General features: G+C 43.1%; 1 protein-coding gene across 1 annotated transcript; it reads right to left on the reverse strand.

Moving 5' to 3' along the window:
- Positions 1-170: 170 nt before the first annotated feature.
- Positions 171-19,548, reverse strand: LOC113126204 (adhesion G protein-coupled receptor B1-like). Its single transcript, XM_026300119.1, has 31 exons — positions 18,846-19,548; positions 17,784-17,933; positions 17,588-17,686; positions 17,295-17,456; positions 16,702-16,866; positions 15,382-15,546; positions 15,082-15,246; positions 14,871-14,972; positions 14,660-14,766; positions 14,336-14,530; positions 14,156-14,224; positions 12,947-13,055; positions 12,258-12,401; positions 12,099-12,168; positions 11,793-11,895; positions 11,335-11,378; positions 9,091-9,217; positions 5,862-5,965; positions 5,650-5,752; positions 5,368-5,518; positions 5,155-5,224; positions 4,994-5,060; positions 4,815-4,900; positions 4,434-4,605; positions 4,200-4,295; positions 4,046-4,085; positions 3,229-3,851; positions 3,099-3,134; positions 2,851-2,955; positions 2,568-2,618; positions 171-2,337 (listed from the first exon to the last, which is right to left on the reverse strand). The coding sequence occupies exons 1-31, from the start codon at positions 19,546-19,548 to the stop codon at positions 2,140-2,142; spliced, it is 4,581 nt and encodes a 1,526-aa protein (XP_026155904.1). The 3' UTR covers positions 171-2,139.
- Positions 19,549-21,546: the final 1,998 nt, after the last annotated feature.

A 21,546-nucleotide genomic window follows, 5' to 3' on the forward strand; every position in this document is an offset into this window, starting at 1 on the left:
GTTGTTTTGCTTTGAAAACTTTTAATTATGATGACATATTTTGTGGCTTTAGATTCTCTACATGAGAAGCTGTTTGGAGACAAATTATTGCTGCAATATGTTTCATGGTCAGTAATCGAGGACTACATCATTACTTTAATATAGATGTGTTTTATTAGAAATAAGTCGCATTCATTTTGTGCTGTGAAAACTGTACATTTACAGGAGGTAAAACAGAACATAAAAAACAACATTGTGACAAGAAAATACAAATGGGTATTCAGTACAAGTAACTCGAGGTATGAATTAGGCTGACGGTAGGACAGAGTAATTTGAAGGGACAGGGGAATTGGCTGGTAGTACATACTGTTGAGTTACTGACAAGGTTATCAAAACACACTGATACAGAAGACATGAGGATCAATTACCCATCGCTACACAGCAGAGAGTAATAACAAATATCCTGAAGTACAGGTTAGAGATATTCATAGGCTATCATTCATTCTATATAATGTTGACTTAATAGAAGTACAATTATCTACCTGTCATGGAGAACTCCAAATATGGAGTCTTAATATAAATTCCTTGAATTACTAATACAGATTTGTTATACAATATTCTCATAAAGCATCTATTTGCTCTGTAAATATGAGGAAGATGGTATAAAAATTTTGAAACATTGGTAAGAAAAAACTGCCTAAATCATAATATCAGTCTTGCTTGAGCATCAAGCGCCCATCATATTGCACTATTTCACACTGATGGCTGAAAACACAAATGTGTTGAAGTCTTGAGGACCTGACGCTGCACTGGAAGTGATATCAGCGCCAGGAGCCTCTGCTTGGTCCAAGAGTCCTGCAAAGCTGAGAAACTAAACGGCGATGATGAAAGGTCTGGCTGACTCCTTGAATCCACATGTACAACATGGAAGAGCCTGCATCTTGTGTCAGCTGAGAGGGGACCGCATCCCCTGCTTCCTCATAGTTCCACCCGGCATTTCCCAGGGTGCACTGCTCTGCCTGTGTAAGAGTCTGTGTTCATCCTGGTGCTGGTGTTTTGGTATCAAAGCTGAATGCTGGAGAAACCAGGACATGTTGGGTAATTAACCACTTCCATCACCACTCAGTATGTTTGTCCCGATGCAGTCCATATGGTCTCACAACACATTACAGATGCACTGAATCATTTTTTTGGAGCCTATTGTTGTAGATCATAGTAAAATTGACGGTAAGAACAGTAAAACAATAAATCTTGTGCCTGACAGTCATGAGGGGAATGACAAATCAAAATACCGGCTATAAACTCAGTAATAGCAACAGCATCAATGATCATAACTTTGACAATAATCATTGGAATAATAATAACTATGGAGGTAACAACAGTGAGAAGCACTATCAGCATGATTAAGCCTGTTCTCCAGTAGAGGAGTTATTTTCTCAACACAGCGAGTCTAATATTCATCTCTGTTGAAGCAGTTCCAAGTATGAATCAGTACAAATAAACACACAAACTGGAAAAAATAAGGTGAAACAACCCACGGCACAAAAACAAAATGTGTGCGCCCATCTACCAAAATGCAGAGTATTGGACTCCAAGCACGAGACTGGTCCCTTACGCTCTTGCGCTTTGTCTTATTTTGGAAGGTAACTTGGCTAAAAAAGAAGCAGCCAAGAGTTCCAGTTGTTGCTCCCAACAATCAGGGAGGACAAACCGTCTAAATATTATTAAATTTTTCTTCAAAGTTGAGTTGAAGGAAAAAAGAAGCACAGACATGTCAACCACATCTTCTGAATCCAGGCTGGAGGGCTCTGGAAACTTCCGGTGAAGCATTAATGGAACCACAGCCAGTCCTGGTCCATGGAAACCACTGATTGCTCCACTAACTCTTTGCCCTTCAGAGCACTCTGAGACGAGATTCTTTAAGTCCACACAGAAAAGCTACAGTAAACATCCCATCACCACCATCTCCACTCCTCCATCCCTCCTTTCTATATTCTTTCCTGCTCTGGTTGAGGGTTTGAAGACATTGATTCTGGGACCTACTTTCTGACTTATTTCCTTTCTTGGCTTCCTCTACCCTATCCATACAGGATCCCATTCCCAAACCAAAAAGGTGACTGAGGTGAAATCAGGTGGCTTCATTAGCACCCCTTCTTCCCCTCAGACCTCTGTCTGCAGGTCGATGATGTCCTGCCCCACTAGTGGGATGGTGGTGTTGGCCTTCTCCCATTCCACAGAGTGCAGCTCCAGAGGTGAGGCAGCTAGGGGCTCCAGGTCTTTGCGCACCCATGCAGGGGGTGACTGCGGTATTCCCCGGACTCCCTCCCATGGCCTCTCCAGAGGAGCCTGCTGTTTGTCCTGTTGAAACACAAAGAGGAGCCACTTTAGCACTGGTGCCCCTCATCAGCTCAGAACAGTTCCTGATTTAATCAAAAGAAAATGGGCTTCATTATATCAAAAGTGTTTTTCTAATAATGAAGGTAATATTCATTTTGGGGAAATAGTTTCTGCTTGAGGCAAATGTAATATCTGATGGTGTGTCTCAAGTACAGGCAGCAAAGATTGTGAGGTTGTACAGAAACACTCACGCTGTGGTTTGTCTTGTCACTTCCTCCTGAAGACACACTCCATCTCACAGACTGCAAGAATAAAGGAAGAAAATAAATCCTTATTCAAATGACCTCAAGGTAATGACAGCAGTATTTCACAACAGGTCAGTCGTTGCTTTAAAGAGCCATTTTAGATCAAATAATCCTTTTTACATTAGAATTGTGTCTGTTATATTTCCCTTGTACCCTTTATCTGTTTAACTCTGCATTTCCTAAACATTAACGTCTTTCTAAAAGAATGAAAGATATTATGATATATTACCTTGCTGTCAGAAGCAGGTGACTCTCTGTCTTTCTCAGCATGATGTAGCTTCCGGTTTAGGTCCTGGAACATGTTCTGGTGGCGTTTCTTTGTGTGCATTATTTTCTGCAGGAAACAGAAAAAATATCTATATACATATATCTATATATATCTATATATTTACTCTCACTTGCTAATACACATCATCTATCACATGCCATTTATAAAATTATAAAATTTAGAGCAGACAGTGTCTACACAATATTTACCTCAAAGTCCAACTCAGCATAACGGGATTTCTGTCTCTGCAGAAAGAACAAAAGAAAACTGGGTTTAGTTTCAGATAAGGGCTTTAAACACCTATTTCTTCAAGAGCTCAGGCTGTTCTATGTGTCTTACCTCCAAGGAGCTCATGGACAGTGTGGAGATAGTCTCACTCTTGGACATCATGGAGTTCATGGACTCAAAGGTATTCTCCAGGCTGCTGTGGGTGATGTGAGACTCGCTGGACATGTTGTGGATGTTCTGGATGGGTGAGTCTCTCTCTGAATACGACACGCTGACCTGGTCAGGGGGGATTGGTTTGATCCCGAAGGCAGCCTGGGGCTCAGCAAAGGGCCCGCTCATATGCATCAATCTGGCCTGTGGCAGCTGCTCCATGTTTATGTTGTATTTTGTTGGGTCATCTTTGGGCTTGGACCTCAGGGTGGAGGTAGTGTTGGGCATGAGAACATACCCGCTGCCATCAGGGACGCCTCCCTCTGCCTGAACCCTGGCCAGATCGGCATCCAGCTGCTTGAAAAGCTCCCCCTCACAGACGTACACAGGCTTCCCGCAGGACGGGTCAACTCCTATCGCCAGGCGGCTCTTTTCTCTCTTCAGGGTAAGGGTGTGGCTGGAGTATTCAGGAACCGCCTGCATGTGACTCTTACTAGGGTTGGATGGCAGGGTGTGAAAGTTGGAGCCCATGGGAAGTGGCAGCTGAGGAGGAGCCATCTTCTCTTCAGATGAGCTCTTCATTCCTGTGAGCGACATGGGAAGAAACACGTTAAAAACTAATAAAGAGTCATGCCAGTCCTGAAAAGCTGGTTAGATAAATGTGCTCTATTTTTATGCATGATTAGAGGTTCTAAGTGCAAGGCTCACAGAAATTGGAATGCAAATGGAAAAATGGTTAAGAGAAAGAGGAAAAAGTTTATATAAAAGTGGGGCTAACCTTGCCTGCTTGAATCTCCATCCTTTTCGTTATCAGGTTGCTGATAAAAGAACAACAAATGTCTATCAGTGCTTAATGTATGCACATATTCATTTAAGGCTAAAATGCAAGAGGCACTCAAGACATTAAAAAGGCAATAAGCCAAGAAATTCACCATAAGTTGGGTGTGGCCATTGTGAAGAGAACTGCCAGAGTCTCCATTGCCGTCATCCTTCCGGTCAACTACTCTGCACTTTACAGCTTCTTGAACCTAAGGAATAGAGGGATGAATATTTAGTTTGAACCATAGGCTCATGTAATCCCATAAAGACAAACAACCCACCATAAACAACTTTTCTTTTTACTTGAATTCCTGTTACTTTATCATATTTAATGTTTTTTTTTTTACCTCTCTACGCAGGATGCAGTGAACCATGACAATAATGAAACCCTCCAGAGAGTCGAAGACGGCAAAGAGGATCTGGAAGAGGGCAGAACGGCGGTCGGTGATGGCCAGGACAGCAGACATCCAGGTGAGGGCCAAGAGAGGCAGAACCACACAGGAGCTCCACAGTGATGCCCTGCAGGGTGAGAAAACAACAGGTCAGGCACAGCAGGATCACACAGGCAGCAGTGGATTTTGTTTCTCTACTCCCAGCGCTATATATGCTCTCCTGATGTCTGATTGTGAGGCCTGATATCAAAGCACATCATCAGTATACCTGTAATGGGACTGATGAGGGCGATAAGTGCAATACTCTGGTGTACAGACAAGATCAATAAAACCTACCCAGCTCTCTCCTTCAACTTCACATCAGTGATGCCATCCTTGGATACCAGCTTGTTGAAGACCAGAATACCAATCACCATATTCACCTGTTTGCAAAAAAAAAAAAATGGATGAAATTCTGCAATAATGGATAAGAAATGTACTGTGATAGATTGGGAAGTCAAAAACAGAATACAAACCAAAACAACAGCTGCAGCAGGGCCAACAAAGGAGTAGAGGAGTCCGCCCTCAAGAGACAGCCAGCAGCTAGAAAACAGAACGAGGCAGAAAGTTAAGTCTTGAGCTAATGGACGCTTGTTTTTTCCAGAATGAAAGCAGAGAAAAGAGAAACTTGACTTACTAGTTGACTGTGCCATAACCCTTAGCTTTTGTGAAACCCACAGACACAGCCACCACCAGAGCAGGAAGGCCTGTGATATAGAAAATACACAAAGGAGGCCGAAAGTTAGAGCCACAAAAGAATAAACAAAACAAAGCTATAGAGAGAAGTGGTGAAAATTTGCATGGAATACAAAGAGAGAGTCTGGATGAACACAAAGATAGTTGTTCTTACCCCAGCCTAAGCACAAAAATCGCTTGCGGATGATGCGGTTGCGCAGACGACCAGTGACAGCCATGTAGGACTGCCAAGCTTCTGTCAGCACCCAGCAAAAAGAGGAGAGGAAAAAGAAGTGCAGTAGAGCAGCTACGAGTGTGCACACCACCTGTGGGAGCACAGAAGGAAGGAGACAGAGAGCAAAGGTGAGAAATCTCTGACTGCTTCCAAAAGTCCCATAGCAGTGAGATTCAGAGAGGGTTAAAAGAGAGGTTAGGATTGGTCATGAGGGGGCATTACCTTGTTGCGAGCCTGAGTTTGTCCTACAAGAATGAGGGCATTGGAGCATATGATGGAGAGGCAGAAATTGATGAGGATAACAGAGCGCTCAGAGCGGATGTACCTGGAGGGGAGAGAAAAAGAATGAGTTTAGGAGGTAGATGAGAAAGATACCAGAGCACATACAAAGTCAGAGGTTGGTATGGCTGGACTTTGCCTGAAGGGTTACTTACTTCCACACAGAGACGTAGATGATGATGAGGAGCAGCAGGGTGAGAGAGGAGACCCCACAGCCAACGATGAGAGTCACGGACGGGAGCAGTGCCTTGTCCATGATCTACAGAGAGGAGACAAGACCAAACATGCCTCTTAGAGCTGATTACAGTCATGCATACACATTTATGCAGAAGGGAAACCAACACTGAGATCCACACACTAGTGAAGCCTCTGGGTGTGAGCTATCTGGAAAAGCAGACAGCTCCCTGTAGGCAAACAGTTGAATGGCACAATCAGGCCACGGTTCAGGCAAGGTGACCCCAAGGTGAATGTGTCAGAAAGAGGGAACTAAACAAATGGTCAGTGTCACTGAATCAGCAAATGACACAAGAATGATACCATATGTACATCTCTTTCCATTAAACAAAGAGGGAGGATGTTCAGTCCCCAGAGGCAGTGCAGTGGGGTTGCTATATTCAGTCATTACTTTGAGCTACAGACATCCTGGACTCCTTTTTTCTTTCTAATTGGGCTGTTTTTTTTTTTGTTTTTTTTTAGCAGTTTCTCACTATGTTAGTGCCAACCAGTAGCTCCTTGCCTATCCCTGCAGGAGTGAACAGGTGGACCATTATCACCTGTCCATTAATCTGGCATCACCTGCCCTTCTGATCTCTGACAGCAGCTTAGCACCTGCCACTGCCAGCGGCGTGACCGTCTCGTGTTTAAACAGCCCTGCCAGTGAACCTCTGGTGATGGAAACAGAGAAGCCATTGTGTTTTGCTTATCTTTCCTGCTGCTTGTTCACCTGTTGGCTGATGGGTCACAGTTACACACACAAATCTCAGCTCCTTGAGATTTCACAATTCCCTTGCTGCTTGGCTAATACGCCTACAAACCACGCAAGAGCTAAACTGTGTAGTTTCATTGCGTTCTTAACCTTTATCTATCTCACAACTACTCTAGTGGCTGTAAGAGGTTTTTGAGTTTATCTGTCAGCTCTGATAAAGCTCTCATCATCACAGATTGTGTGAGGTCGATAAAATACAATTGGGTTATTGTTAAAGAAGCCCTAATTAGCAAATGGTGTAATATTTTCAATAATATGCTGAGAGGGAACAGCTTAAGTGTCTCTGAAAGGTGAGTGAGAAAATGTTCTGAAATATAATAAATCTTTACACAGTACAATACTGAGCCTGGAAGGATTGTTCCTCTCCATCCCAAAATGTGCTCCACATAGACTCTACTGATATTGAAGCACAGCTGGTGAAGTCTGGCCGATGGCGGCCAAAGACTAATTTAGTGTGGCAAATTTGTTTCAAAATATCTCCAACAGAAATGCCCCAAAACAGATGGTAGATAGATGGTGAGCTGTCTTTCTGCTTCAGCCTTGACTGAATCTGTGGGGAAAACATGAACACAGTATGTTCTGTTCCCTCTCTTCCCAGTGCCTATAACTGGGTTGATGCTTGCACCATGGTCCTCTGAGTGAAATCCAGACAGCCAGTTTGACCTAAATATGAAACATGTCTTCTGCCTGTCCTTGACCAAATCATGTGCTCATTTTCAACTAATCTGAATCAGATGAAAGAAGAAAACCATGCAGAGCAACAAGGATGAGCTATACATATGCTGTTTTTTAACTGTTTACCCCAGCAGTCAAGGGCATCTGCTGTACAAACTATGTGGGCTGCTCCCACTGGATCATTATGTTTCCACCACACATGAGGCTACAGAAGTCCTGGAGTCAGATTCTATCAAATGAGAGCTAACACACTGCAGTATCTGGCTGTTTTTCACATCTCCTCACTCCTCTCCCTCTGCCTCTCCCTGCCGTTTCTCACGCGGCTTGCAGGAAGATGTTATTGAAAATGTCCACAGCACAGATCAAAGGATGGATGGAGAGGCAGGCGGAGGGAGAGAGGAGGAACCATCAATGCATGACCAGACGTCTGCCTCTCATTGGTCTACCTCCCTGGCATTTTCCGACTCGCTGCTGTGGCCGAAGACGAAGGCAGTAGAGGATGAGGAGGAGGAGGTGGAGGTAATGGAGAATTCAGATATTGGCAGACAGAATGATTGGTGCAGCTGCATTTTTACTGTTGCAGGAGGTTGAAAGGAGGGGGGATGTGCAGCTTATAGGCTAGCAGATATGGGAGGCGTTGTTCAGACTAGCAACAGCAAAAAAACAAAAAAACAAATCTAGGATGTAAACAACAGGTTGGGGTAAAGAAAATGAGCAGACTGGATGGGTCTGCAGTCCCAGTTCATAAGCTGTTTTGCCACTGACTGCACATTAAATAAAGCAGCTAATTAACAAAATGCACAGTTAAGATATACATTTTTCCACACTAATAGACATCTGTTGATTGTTCTTTCTCTGCAGCAGCAATCAGATACACAGCAGAGATGGACACACCGTTTCCTTTTCCCTGGGGGTGGAAGAGGAGGTAGGAGAGGGCTGAGAGTGTGTGCGTGCGTGCGTGTGTGTGTGTGTGTGTGTTCCCTCAGCATCTCAGTTATCAAAAATCACACAGGCCGGGTTTGCGCTGTAGAAGCCGTTGCCAAGGCAACTGGCGAGCAAGCGGCTTCAGAGGCAGCACAGTCTACAGGGGAAAATTACACATTGTCTTTGCGCATGAGATGCAACAATGCGTAATGACAGATTTCACTAAAGCATCCGGTGTTAACAAGTTCCCCTGCACAAACTCACGGTACACTTAGGCGGAACATGCATATTTTAAAAGCATGCATAAATGGGACACTGAATTCAATCCCTGCTCACACAATGACCAGAAGGTCACTCTGAGTGAGTGCATTAATAATAATTTGGGATCAAAGTTTCTTAATTATCATGCAAGCAACTACACATGGGCTGTGTCCCATATTACCCATATTACTGTGATAACCTTTAGTCAAGCAAGCAATAACAAAAACAAAAACAAACAAACAAACAAACAAAAAAAAAAACATCACATCAACGAGCTCGAGTAATGTGCAAAAATATAAAGCAGAATGTTTTTCTTTTAAAGCCTAAATGCGATTGCTGCCCCTCAGTAAGAACAGCCAGGGTACAATCCGATCAGCGGCACCTGCACTCAGAGACAAAGAGGTGCTGGCAGGCAGCGCTACAGCAAACCGCTCCAAAAACAACAAGTACTGTACGTCCACACTGCACCAAACTGTTCGAATCTATAGTGCAAAAATAGCAGGACACAAGCTGACATTAGGAAGAGACGGGAGACTTACCGAGTCGAAGTTGACGCGCGCTAAAATGGCGAAGGTGGAGAGGCTGTCACACACGCATTTGGTTCTGAATGAATGAACGGGGACCGCTCTGCAGCTCCGATCAGACCAAGACCCAAGCAGAGAGGAACTGCACAGGGAAGGAGAGGGGAAGGCAGCGACCGGTTAGGAGAGGAGAGCTCTGAAAAATCTCACATGTGAATCTACCTTAGTAGATTTTTAAAAACATATTTATTTAAACAAATCTACCGATGGAATCTACCGAGATTTCTACCCTAATACACAGAATTACATATTGCCTTTTTAAAAACATCTTATATAAGATTTCAATACTGAAATATTAGTCCTGTGATCAAATGTGAGAAAATATTTGATATAACCTGAGGTTCTCTGCTGCATCTTAAGAAGCTTTGATGATGGCTTTTACAGTTATTTGATTAATAGCCATCTGCGCCGTGATTAATGATGATAGCCCTTCATAAATCCCATTATTAGCATAATCTCTATCGTTTCTGTTACGGTTAATCTATCCTCAGTAGACACTGGATTATTGGCAACATTTGGCCAGTACACTGGGGACAGAGGACAGTGTGTTCCGTCTTTTGAAAAGGAAGGAGGAGAATGCGAAGACAGCCTGAATTATAATTATTTCTCCATTGCAAGGAGATCTACACTGCAATTAGTTTTGTATATCCACTTAAGGTGATGTTTTTTTTTTTCTTTGTGTATGTGCAATTATTTGGTCCTCTTAGGCTCAGTCATATTGTGCCAAGCCAGACTGGGCAAAAAAGAAACAAGAGAAAGTAAAATCAATAAGGAGTGCTTCATTCAAGCCATCTTTCAAATGAGATGCACTTAAACAATTACCTGATGACAAACTAACTTCTACAAATCACTGAATCTACAGTTTTTTGATCAGGTTTTGTTACGAGACGAGCAAATCAAGATGAAGATCTGTCTTTGTGTAAGCAGCATTAGAGGCAGATGCCAGAGAGTACAGGGGGTTATGGCAATGAGTGGCACCCTCAGGCTCTGACCGCCTGGTGAATGCACAGGGGCGTCATGGCCTGCAGGTCCAGCTGGTGTTATAGCTGGACCTCAGTAGGGAGGAATCATCATGGCATCTAAGTAGGCTTGGCTGCACAGTGTATTGTGTTATGATGTTCCATTTCTTGTATTATGCAGTTGGTTTAAATGTTGTGTAATGAGGCATGTTTGGCCCCTGTCATTTGTTTCCTGTCTTTTATTCTCATGCCACAAAAAGCTGCGGATCATTTTATCTGTATCCATCTGGTGAAAGTTCATCGGTGCAGGACGTAATAAACCACGTCCTGTGATTAGAATGCTATCAAACATATGCAGGTAAAAACAAAAACCTGACAATCTCTGCCATCAGCCAGAGCTTCCTCTTTTGCATTTCCAGTCTCTATGCAGCCATTAATCTCATCTGCTCTCAAAAATGAATCTAATTTGATTAGAAGCACATTGACCCTCCCTCAAAGTATATGAGTTAATTACATTTTCTCCTTCAGTTCATTTTTGCTGTTGCTAATGCTCTGGTTGATGTTGTTGTCATGGTTTATGTGAATAGATATGAAGGTAGTCTCAGTGCAGGTGCATTTTCATTTCTTATTTTTCCTCCACAAGTGTAGAAATGTATCTATATGCAAATGGTCCACCTGTGTATCATTCAGGAGGGCAGAGTGGGGCCTAAGGCTGATGGATCCAGGCCAGGCCACTAGGAGTTCCTTTCGTAAGTCATTTAAATGCATGTAAGCATCTTTAAAAAGTCCCAAGCGCCATAGCCATTAACCTCAGCAGTGACAGATGAACATGACTGAGAGGTGAGAGAGTGAGAGCCTCCATTGTCTTTAGATTGACACTCTGTGGTGTGATTTATAAGGACGCTGAGATAAATTTACTCACTGATGAAAGTAATGAGGTTAAAAGTGTCGCCTGTGTATTTTGCTTAGGATCAGGGTTGTCATTTCATAACCCTGTGCCATGCAGTAAGTATGTCAGACAGCTGAGCAAGGCTTTGTGCCTGGGAGAGATGGGTCAACATGCTGTGGCATAGCTCTGTCCTCCTTGTCAGAAATGATTGACATGAAAAATGGCTGAAGCATTATTGTTCTCCCTGAATGTTCATATGCAGCTGACAAGGTTGCCCGGGACAGGAACTCAGTGTGAGTGATGGCTAGACACACATTTAAGAAGAAAAAAAAAACAACTGCGGACGACACTTACGTTTCACTCTCGTCCCATGACAGGCACGTCTCATTCATGGTGCCCTACAAAGAAGAGGCAAATGGAGTGAGTGGAAGAAATCTCTGCAGAAAAAGGAAACGTGTAGGTTGTGACGCCATACTACAAATGTGTGAGATGCAACAACTTGCTGCAAGGCAACTGCCCACATTTCTCTCCACCCTTCCCCCGTAATACAAGCACAAAACTAAAAACAGCTTTTTATCAGCTGCAGAAACGAATTACTGCACATGAGGTCTCATCATCAACTGACCATTTGGTTATGCTGTGGTCTTTGCCAGGTTTCAACTGACGCAAGTATAAGTAAAAGTCACAGTATCACTGCAAATGTCAACAAAATGTCAGGCTCTGTGCAGTGCAGTGAGCAAACACCCAGAGGGGGGGGGGTGGTGATATTTTTCTTAAAGCTCCATTAACTTGTGTAACCATCAGGGACTTACATTGTGAAGGTGGGGGAACTCGATCTCAATGGGGGATGACAGGAGAGTCGGGTTGGGCTTGACAATCACTGTCACCACCTTGGAGTTGAGCAGGGTGGTGTTACTGCGGAGAAAGAGGAGAGTCCACAGTCAGTGTGGTGCGATTGAGACATTACAGCAGAATAAATATTATCAAGGGTTAATATGAGGTTTGTGTAAGGCCTGATGTTAAAAGCTGAGACTATAATGTGTGTCTTTTAACAAAGGGCGCCATCTTGTGGCTACAAAATATATTTCATACATATAAAAGCAGAAAAACTGTATTACCTCTGAAAGGACAGAATGGATGCAAGGTTTCTGTAGAGAACAATGCCAGTCACAAAAGCATCATTTCCATCTGGAAAGAACAAAACACCTGTTTAGATTCAACTTCATAACGGTGAACATCAGTTGATCTCGTGAAGAATTATACTTGTTTGATCTTACCAGACTGTTCAATAGCTAGAGCATCACGAGACACAGAGATCCTCTCCTCAGAGGTCCTGACCCAGTCCAGCATGCCCCTCCAGCCCTTCACAGGAAAGGTGAAGTTGGAGGTTGTAGTTGTTGGACGCTTGTGAATGCTCAGCACTGAGAAGAAGAACATTGAGAGATTGAGAGATGGAGGCTTTGTTAGTGAGCATGACTTAGAGGTCATCTAATTCTGTACTGTTTTTCTCCACAGTACTGGCTGAAGAATCGCTCAGTGAACCAGACTAAATGGTGCCAAGGACATTGTGGTTTCATGCGTCATGTGTTGCTAACCAGAGGAGTCATTTGCCACTAAATCTTGTTAGAATGTCACCTTCATTGTAGCACAACACTCACACATTTTGAAGAGAGTGATTCAAAGTCTGAACATTACAGTTATTTGTACAGTATTTGACAGATTGACAAGTCTGTGAAAAGGACATATATGTGTTATGTAAAGTATTCCTATGATTAGACGCACAACATGTTGGCAAAAGTCATACGGGACAGCTGATGAACACTGTGCTAACTGATGCATTCTGCTGCTGCTGATGTGACTCAGATTCACAGGCAGATTAAGATTGATGCACTCTGGCTGGAGAAGGGACAAATCATCCTGACTAGACATGAGCAGAGAGCAGCTGGAGGAGGAAATTAGGGCTCACCTAAATTTTCTGTGACTTCATAAATATCCTGAAAGCCGCTCATTTGCATACCGATCATGTTCACAAAGTCCTCAACAAGGCGGAGGAACTCCTTAATGTTGGCACCCATCTGAATCAAAAAAAAAAAAAAAGGAAGAGAGATGGAGAAGGAGTCAGAAAACAGGAAATAGGGACAAAGGGGCTGATGCATAATTATCTAGTTTCACTATATGCATGTACATAATTGGTTTAACTTAGGCATGTCTATTGATTTCATCCCCATATTATCCTATTCTTGTATCTGTCCACTACTTTTGCTCAGCAGCACAGTGAAAAAAGAAACACACTTCTTGCTGCTATGCAACCTCAGAACTTCCTTAAGGCCATAAATGGGCAGGCTGTTGATTCATACTCAGTATTTTTTTTTTTTTTTTTTGTCCTCTCCCTCTCACTCGGTGAAGGGGAGGGCAGTCTGACTTGCGTGTCTCTGACGCAGAGCTGCAGCGATGTGGGCGCAAGGTGTATGCTTGTATGTCATGTGCTGTCTGTGTTCCCTTACAACTGCCATCGGTATGTAGGATGGCACAGACACTCACAGATTGCAAAGTGGGCGTAGTGATTCTCCCTTATTCAATGTCACTCTCTCTCTCTCTATCACCTTGAAGTGTTTGCTTTTTCTTGTAGTGGTGCTGTTGGTTATTCACTGTCCAGTTTTCAATTTGTGTACAAATATGTGTTTACCATCTGCAGTTGGAATCATTTATCTGTCTAACTTTTCTACAGCAGTCTTATCATTCTTAGCGAACTCGAGGAGTCCAGCATGTTTCTTCACTTAATTTAGCAGGAACCCTGAGTGCCATGAAAGTGGGAAGAATATAAATCAACAGGTGGTCAAACTTGAACAAATCAGATATTGAATCTAACACGTTTCTGTTAATTGTTTGAGGTACTTTTAGTTCTTAACATCATACTAATATTGCAATCTCATCCAATGTTTGGGTGAGTAAAATGGCACCTGGGAGTGTTAATCAGTCATTGCCTCTTTACCTCACCTCATTTTCACATTTTCCACCTCTTTCACATTCTTCACTTCTCATACACAACCCAGCAACTTTCTCTCTGAATTTGTCCTGCACGCATCACACCATAAGAACATTAGCATTGCAGACTTATTTTCTTCCCTACTCCTATGCCCTCTCAATCTCATAAATACACCCTCTTATCACGTACCAGCTGTGCCTCTACCCATTTGTCATGATGTTCCTCCTTCAGTAAGTTGCTGATTGTCTGGACGTAGTTCTGCAGATCAAATGGAGACAGAGGTGTAAGAAGATTTCTTGTCAGAGAAGCCTGTGAGATGGTGATACACACTGTCAAGAATAAACCAGTCCTAATGAGGTTCCATTTTACCTCGACATCAGCGTTGCTCAATCTCAGCCTGGTTCCCTTGAAGAGTTCAGTGGTGTTCTTCAGGATTTCCATGACAGCCAGGAGGTCACCACTGTACTTGGCCCCTTCATCAGAGGAGAATCTCAGGCGTGAAATCACCTCAGCGAGCCCGTCCACGCTCTGTCCCATCTGTGCTTTGGAGATGAAGTCTTTGGACTATAGAAGAAGAATTGAGAGGTTAATCTGAATCTCTGGCACTGACTAAACTTCTGGGAAATGAACCATATGAGAGCACGACAGATGAGGCATTTAACATATTAATTAGGGCACACTTTCAGGGCTTACCAGTGACTGAATGTTCTCATAGTTCTTGGAGACGCACTTGATGTGAGTTGGACTCTCCCAGGAGGCAAGACCTACAGCGTCCAGAGTGCAGCGGCGCAGAATCAGTCCTGTTAATGAAAGAAAGTGCTTGCAGTTGACATGATGGGGATGACACTTTAAGATATCCAAGCAAGGCAGATAAAACACATCATAGTCTTTACTGTTACTGTACCTGAGGCATCAGCAGGACAGGCAGTGGCAGCCATGTCTCCAGCAGGTGTTTTCTTCCATACAACATCTCCAGTGTTGTGCTCAGGGCAGATCTCATGGGGCTCTAAATGATTACAAGAACAATGCATGACATAATGAGCAATCTACTTGTTTATTTAATTGTTTTATCATGAATCTAACCTCATCCGTTGCTATGCATTCAAATTACTAACCAGGACATCTTTTCTCATTGCAACGCCTCTGCTCTCCCATATCACCGGGGCAAGGTTCTCCACCAAAGAAAGGGCCTTCACAGACTCTCTGTCTCTGCTGATTGCCTCCACCACAAGTCTTGCTGCAGCTGCCCCATGAGCTCCATGCATGCCAGCGTCCATCAACTAAAGACAGAGCATTTCACATCAGGAACTCCGGACTGTGGTATATCTAATTTGTTTATCTTGTGTAATTCTTTTGCCTTATCTTTTTATCTCAGTAATGAACATTGAATCTGGTAATTAAGTCTCTTTTTTTACCGGGACACTCTTTCAGGAAGCAGTTGCTCATTTCTTTCCAGCTGCCATGGCACTCAGAGCCACCGTAGGATGGTCCATTGCACTCCCGTGTTCTCTGCATGGTACCATTGGAGCAAGAAGCAGAGCAGGCACTCCAGGCAGACCACTCATTCCAGGATCCGTCCACTAGAGGGAGGCAGAGGAATGTATTTGCAAGGTAAGTGTAAGGACTACAGAGATTCTCAGGCTACAGGCATCACTTATAAATGCCATTAACATTCACAGAAACAGAAAGCTGGAGATCACCTATCTGTTCTGAGGTGCTTGAATGTATGCACCTTACAACTTTTATCATCTGCTGTCCTTAAAAATACATTCAAGTTTATCTCATTATGAGCATTACAAGCACTGTTTAGTGCACTTGACTTAGCTGAGAGTTCATAGTGAGAAACAGGTCTGATCTTAAAACTCTACATTTGGCATTTTTAATAAATGGTATAGGCACATAAATGAGAAGGAATATTGATTGACCATAGGAAAGCACTTGTCATATTTTAGATTTAAATTTAGGAGTATAACAGCCCTGAAAGACTAAACCACTTTAAAATAGAAAATCTATCACAATCACTATTAACAGCTGCCTTTTAAAATGATAAAGTAGATGACTGTGTACCCTAAAAAAGTTTGAGATCAAAAGTTACATTTCTATCATGATAAATGGACTATTAAGGGTGACTCAATTTCCTAAGCCTTTCAGTTTCAAATCATCTCTCAGTAATGAATTTGCCTAACAGCCTGTCCTGTGTTTCAGACATTAATTTGGATGTGGCACACAGAGACATCTGCTGATGGCAACATGCAATTGCAATAAATAAATCACTTCAACTAAAACCTATACTTGTGATGACAAGCACCAAATCTGGTCTGGATAAAAAGGAAAAAAAAAACAAATTGACTTTAAAGGAGTCAACATACAAATATGTGGCAGAATAGGAAAGAAGTAAGCTTCTAATATAATGAATGACCAGGAGCTCAGTATGAGTCACAGGCACTTAATAAAAAGCCATGACTAATGCCCACAGAAGTTTTTATTCTGTTGCTGCGTCACATTGTGGTGATACCAGTAAGTGTTTAATTAGCTCTCATATATGAATCACTTAGCTGAAGGGTCAAGTATCATATCATCGTAGTCAGAGTCAGCTGCACTGGATTTTTAAGTATGGTAGTAGATAAATGGCTGGGTTATAGAAGAAATAACAATTTCACAAAATATACTGTAAGGGTTTTATATTATATTGTATATTCACAAAAAAATGCAAACATTTAAGGTCTCTGACTCACCTGGGCAGACAGCAATGTTGCAGAACTTGGTTTGTCTTGAGGGGCCGCGGCAAGGCTCTCCTCCATTCTGGGGCAGCTTGCATGTGCGGGTACGATCACGATAACCACGGCCACACGTGGATGAGCACAGGCTCCACGGGGTCCACTCATCCCAAGCACCATCCACTACACGTGTTAACACAAAGATATTTTTTGAAGGAAGGTATGGTTTGTTTAAAAATATCCAGACGGTACATTGGTTTTATAGGCTATGCATTACAGACACATTTGCAAACTCTACACTAGGTGGGGCAGTGCCCCTTAAAATACTTTAGACATGGCACTAAATCTACAAACTATTAGGGGAATTGACTTGATATTGAATTACTACCTCTTTTCCACAATCCAAATCTCAGTGTGTGAAAGATCTTTTTGCTTTCATAGATCTACTTTCCTTTGTGGCTTGTGTAAAGGGAAATCATTATGAGATAATGGCCTTTACCTCTATTGTATAGCTCAGTATCATTGTCCCTAACATTTTATGCACCATGCTCTCTTTTCCCTTTTTCTCCACCAGTCACGTTCACATAACAGAGGGGCAATCAGATACTCACCAGGGCAGACAGCTGTGTTGTTGCAGACCCTGTTCTCACGCAGAGGTCCTGTGCATTGGGTAGTGAAGGACGAGGTTGCACAAGCACGGTTACGGCTTTGCCAGCCCTCACCACACGTGACTGAACATGCACTCCAGGAGGACCATTCATCTACCTTAGCTTCTACTGTGGACAGGATGAATAGAGGGGTTATAGCACACATGCTGTTAACACACAGAAAGGCACTCTGGTGCAACTTAACTTCTATGGTTGAATTTGAAATCACATCTAAAAACATATAACTGTTATCTCACCTGTTTGGGTTGCAACTACTCCATGGTTAGAATCATCAGCATTGTCTCTCTTCAAACCAATGATGGACCGCAGACCCTGGCTCCTGTTACGTTCTTTGCCTGGGAGAATTTGAATATTGCATAATTATTGCACAGAATTCGAGACACCTGCAGCTGAGTGCTCCCACCATAATGACTAAATGATAGGTAGGCTTACCAATGCATGGCTGAGGGTTGCAGGCCCGCCCTTCTTCAACTGTTCCCTCGCATATGTTGTCCTCGGGCTGGCAGGTTCGGCTGCGCACCTGGACTCCACCACCACATTCCTGGCTGCATACAGACCAACGGCCCCAACCACCCCAGCTCTCTGCAGAAAGACATACAAAAAAAAAAAAAAAAATCTTGTACAAGGTCGGAAACTGACATTGAAATTACAGTAACCATTTAAAACAAGATTGTGTAAAAACTGGATAAACCCACTTTCTTTGCATAAAAAGTTACAAAAGCATGATTCAACAAACACTGTCTGTAAACTTTGTATGCAAGAACAGGAAATGAATTTGATTTATATACAGAAAACGAGCAAGGATGATTCTTTGTGAACACAGCAGCACACTCAAGCTGATGCTCCATTTGAAATGATGATTGTTTGCTTTTAACCACTTGGTGTGAACCACGGCAGAGCAGTGTGTAAGGCCGACAGGCGCGTTGCTATGACTACCACAAGTGCTGCGCTTCGATTTCCGCTGCCAGCTGACAGAGGTCTTTGTGCTCTTTTCTACCCCCTCCCCAACCTGATGCACAAACATGGCCTCTTTCTCTCCCCAAACCCCCGGCTCATCACTATTACCAAGCATCAGGCCTAACATGCTCTGCCTAACACAAAATGGAAAGCAGGCAATGTGTGCAGTTTAGGCAGTCTTGCCACTTAAGCCTGAAGCTGTACCAGCAAATTTCTCTAACACCTTTCATTTATTTCTCATTACTTTGTGGTAGCAGAGTGCACATCCCCTGTCTGTGCCCCTGCTCAACAGACATGGCTCATTACCTTTAGCAGCTCCTAAGACACAAACACTGAGTGATAGCAGGGCTGGAGACAACCCCTATTCCCTTCTCTATTCCCTGCCAAGAGTCTGGTCTAGTAGTTATTCCAAAACAGCACAACAAACACAGGAGAACACATTGTTTTTGTTTGTTTCTTCTGAGGCCAGGTGTTTGGATTAACCTCTTAAAGATTTTAGTTTTACACATTTAAAAATCAAACCTGTTACAAACTTACTGCTAATCTCAGCATCGCGTCCGTTGTCTCTGGGAATGGGAAGGCATTTCTCAACGTACACACCACCTCTGTAGCAGCTCCCTGGCTTCCTCTTTGGGGCCTCCCAGCACTGGCAGGGGGTGTTCATGATGCCACAGGGATAATCATGGGTGCTGCTGGACAAGCACTTCTCCAACCACTGGCACAGCATCTGGCAGGCAGGCATACTTGGGTTTCTCTTCCCCACAACCAGGAACTCAGCCTTGAACTCACTGACATCATTCTCCCGCTCCACAATCTCCAGGCCATTTCTTGATGCCACTTTGCGCATCTGCAGGAACTGCTTGCTGGACTCCAGGTAGGTGACAGTGGTTGAAGCATCGCACAGCCTGACCACCTCATCAAAGCTCTCCATACCCAGGTAGGTGCGGGAGGTCTCAATGAAAGAGTCGAACTGGAAGGTCCTGATCTGGCGGGGTATGCAGGAATCGGTGGGCTTGGTGATTTTCATGTAGACGGTGTAGCGGCGAGGATCAGGGTTCTGCAGGGTCCAGGAGCATGGTGTGGAGGGCAGGGTAGTCGTAGAGGAGAATACACCAAAGAAGCGACTCTGTTCCAAGGTGGCGCAGGTGGCAGATGCAGGGCCAGAGGGAGTGCAGGAGGTCAAACCGAAGAAGAGCAGGAAGAAGGCCACACAAGGGCCAGTAAGAGCTGACCACGCCATTGGGTCGGCTTAGGTAGAGGGCGTTGTTGTTCTTGTTTCTGTGATTCACTAAGTGGTTTTTCACTTCTTTGTTGCAAGTTGCTGCACTTGTTTCAGATCTTTTGACTTATCTTCCAAACCCCTCTTAAAGATTGTTGGATTTGTAGGTTTTAGTGCATCAGACAGTCTGTCATGTCTGAATCAGTGAGGGAGCTGCAGACAAACAGGGAATGAAAAAGAGCAAAAAAAAAAAAAGGTCAGGTATGCTATAACATTAAATAATCATAGAAAATAGATATCAGCATGCAGAAGAAAAGCTGTCTCTAAATGAAATGCATTTTTTCCCCCCAAAATATTCATGAGATGCATTTTAATTGGACTCCTTTGTTAGCTGATATTTATGCATCAGGGATTTGTGTGTGATCAGTATCATTGTTGTATCACTGTTTCAGGGCATATTCAATGATCTAAAATGCCCAGTTCTTTAGGACATAATTGCTCTGGCACTGCAATTACAGTCCTTCACAGCAGGCTGGTATCTCCAAGCTCTTGCTCTTTCCTCCCACACACTGAACTGAACTGCGAATCATGTGCGTCAGACTGACGTCCATAGAAGCATTGCTACTGGCAACCATAGACGCTTTTTAGTTCTGTTATTCGTACAATGCACTCCTCCAGTTCAGCTGTAAACTAGAGAAATGGTTAGTTAGCATCCATGGCAAAGTGTGATTACATACCCTGCTGTGGCATCTCTATAACTGCAAAGAGATTATTTCCTGCATTACATATCAGAGCATAAAGTGAAATGAAATATGCACCTAGAGTGACAAATATCAATGACTCTTGCATACACATGCAAATGCATGCACATATTAAGCTTAAAACTAAGTCAATAAAACCTATTGCAATTTTAGATATTATGCTGCTCTGCAGAGGGGCTATGTGCATTCCAGTGAATCATCATTTCTTAATTTTCTTTACTTTATCTTTTCCCATGTTACTCATCTTGCAAACATATTTTATGTAGACTTTTATCTTGTAGAGACTCTGATCTGTGCCACAGAATGACTAACCCTGCCCCAAGTCACTGTAGTCCGTATCAAGGTCTTGACTAGTGTGGCTGAAATAATTAGAGATGCTCCTTCTGGCTCCAACAGCAGGAGGAAACACTGTTGCTCAGCAACATCTTCACACAAATTTGATGTTTTTCTTTCTTGTGTTTTCCTGTTTATTTTTTCATAGATGACCAGACTAAAAAAAAACATCAGGATTGGATGGTGTCAGCAGGAAGGAATCTTAAGGTGTTATTTAAGAATTATTAGTCTTCTTTTTCTTTACTTGCTGTATGTGACCATGGGGTTAATCATAAAGAAGGGCCAGTGCAAAGACACAGCAGGACAATTGATGCCTATAGTGATATTCACTTTGAGAAGCACCTGCAGTTTTCAGGCAGCAATCTCATAATTACTTTCCTCACATCTCTTTTCACATCTCTCCCTCCCTCTCTGCCTCTCTCTAACCCTCCCTCTCCTCTCTGTGAGCAACACAGCAAAGACCTCTGCTTTGTGTAGGTGGGTGTCTCTCTCCCGCCTCCCAACAACCGGAAGCTCCATGAATTGCCATCTGATGAGGCACACAGTGAAAAGAAAGTAGTCCAGCTGTCATAGAAGAACTCTGTCTGTGTTGCTCTTTTTCTACATGGTCTTTCACTTTTTCCATGTGACCTTTCTGTCCCCTTCTCTTGCTTGTCCATTTTCTGTTGTCAACAATATTTCTGCAAAACAGGCAGCCTAAAGAGCAGGCAGCTTGTTGTTATGGAAACAGCATATTTTTTGCAGAGCGGTGACAAAATCAGCAAACATTGCAAAATTACCATCGGTGACATGCTTTCTGTTTATGCTGGTCTGCACAGTTTTCTAGTAGCCACTCATCATAAATAGAGAAAGCCTGAGCTAAGTCATACCGGGCGTACAACTAAAAGGAACAAATCCACGCTGTAAAGCAATAAGAAATGTATAG

This window comes from Mastacembelus armatus, chromosome 11 (assembly GCF_900324485.2).
Source record: "Mastacembelus armatus chromosome 11, fMasArm1.2, whole genome shotgun sequence".
Lineage (NCBI taxonomy): Eukaryota > Metazoa > Chordata > Actinopteri > Synbranchiformes > Mastacembelidae > Mastacembelus > Mastacembelus armatus.

What these genes read in the sequence shown, in the direction of transcription:
- LOC113126204 (XM_026300119.1), bottom strand. Translation starts at nt 19,548, where the DNA reads ATGGCGTGGTCAGCTCTTACTGGCCCTTGTGTGGCCTTCTTCCTGCTC. An exon ending in AATGGGTAGAGGCACAGCTG is followed by an intron (nt 13,056 to 14,155) that starts GTACGTGATAAG and finishes TTTTTGATTCAG; the next exon opens with ATGGGTGCCAACATTAAGGA. An exon ending in GGTTATGGCACAGTCAACTA is followed by an intron (nt 5,061 to 5,154) that starts GTAAGTCAAGTT and finishes TCTGTTTTCTAG; the next exon opens with CTGCTGGCTGTCTCTTGAGG.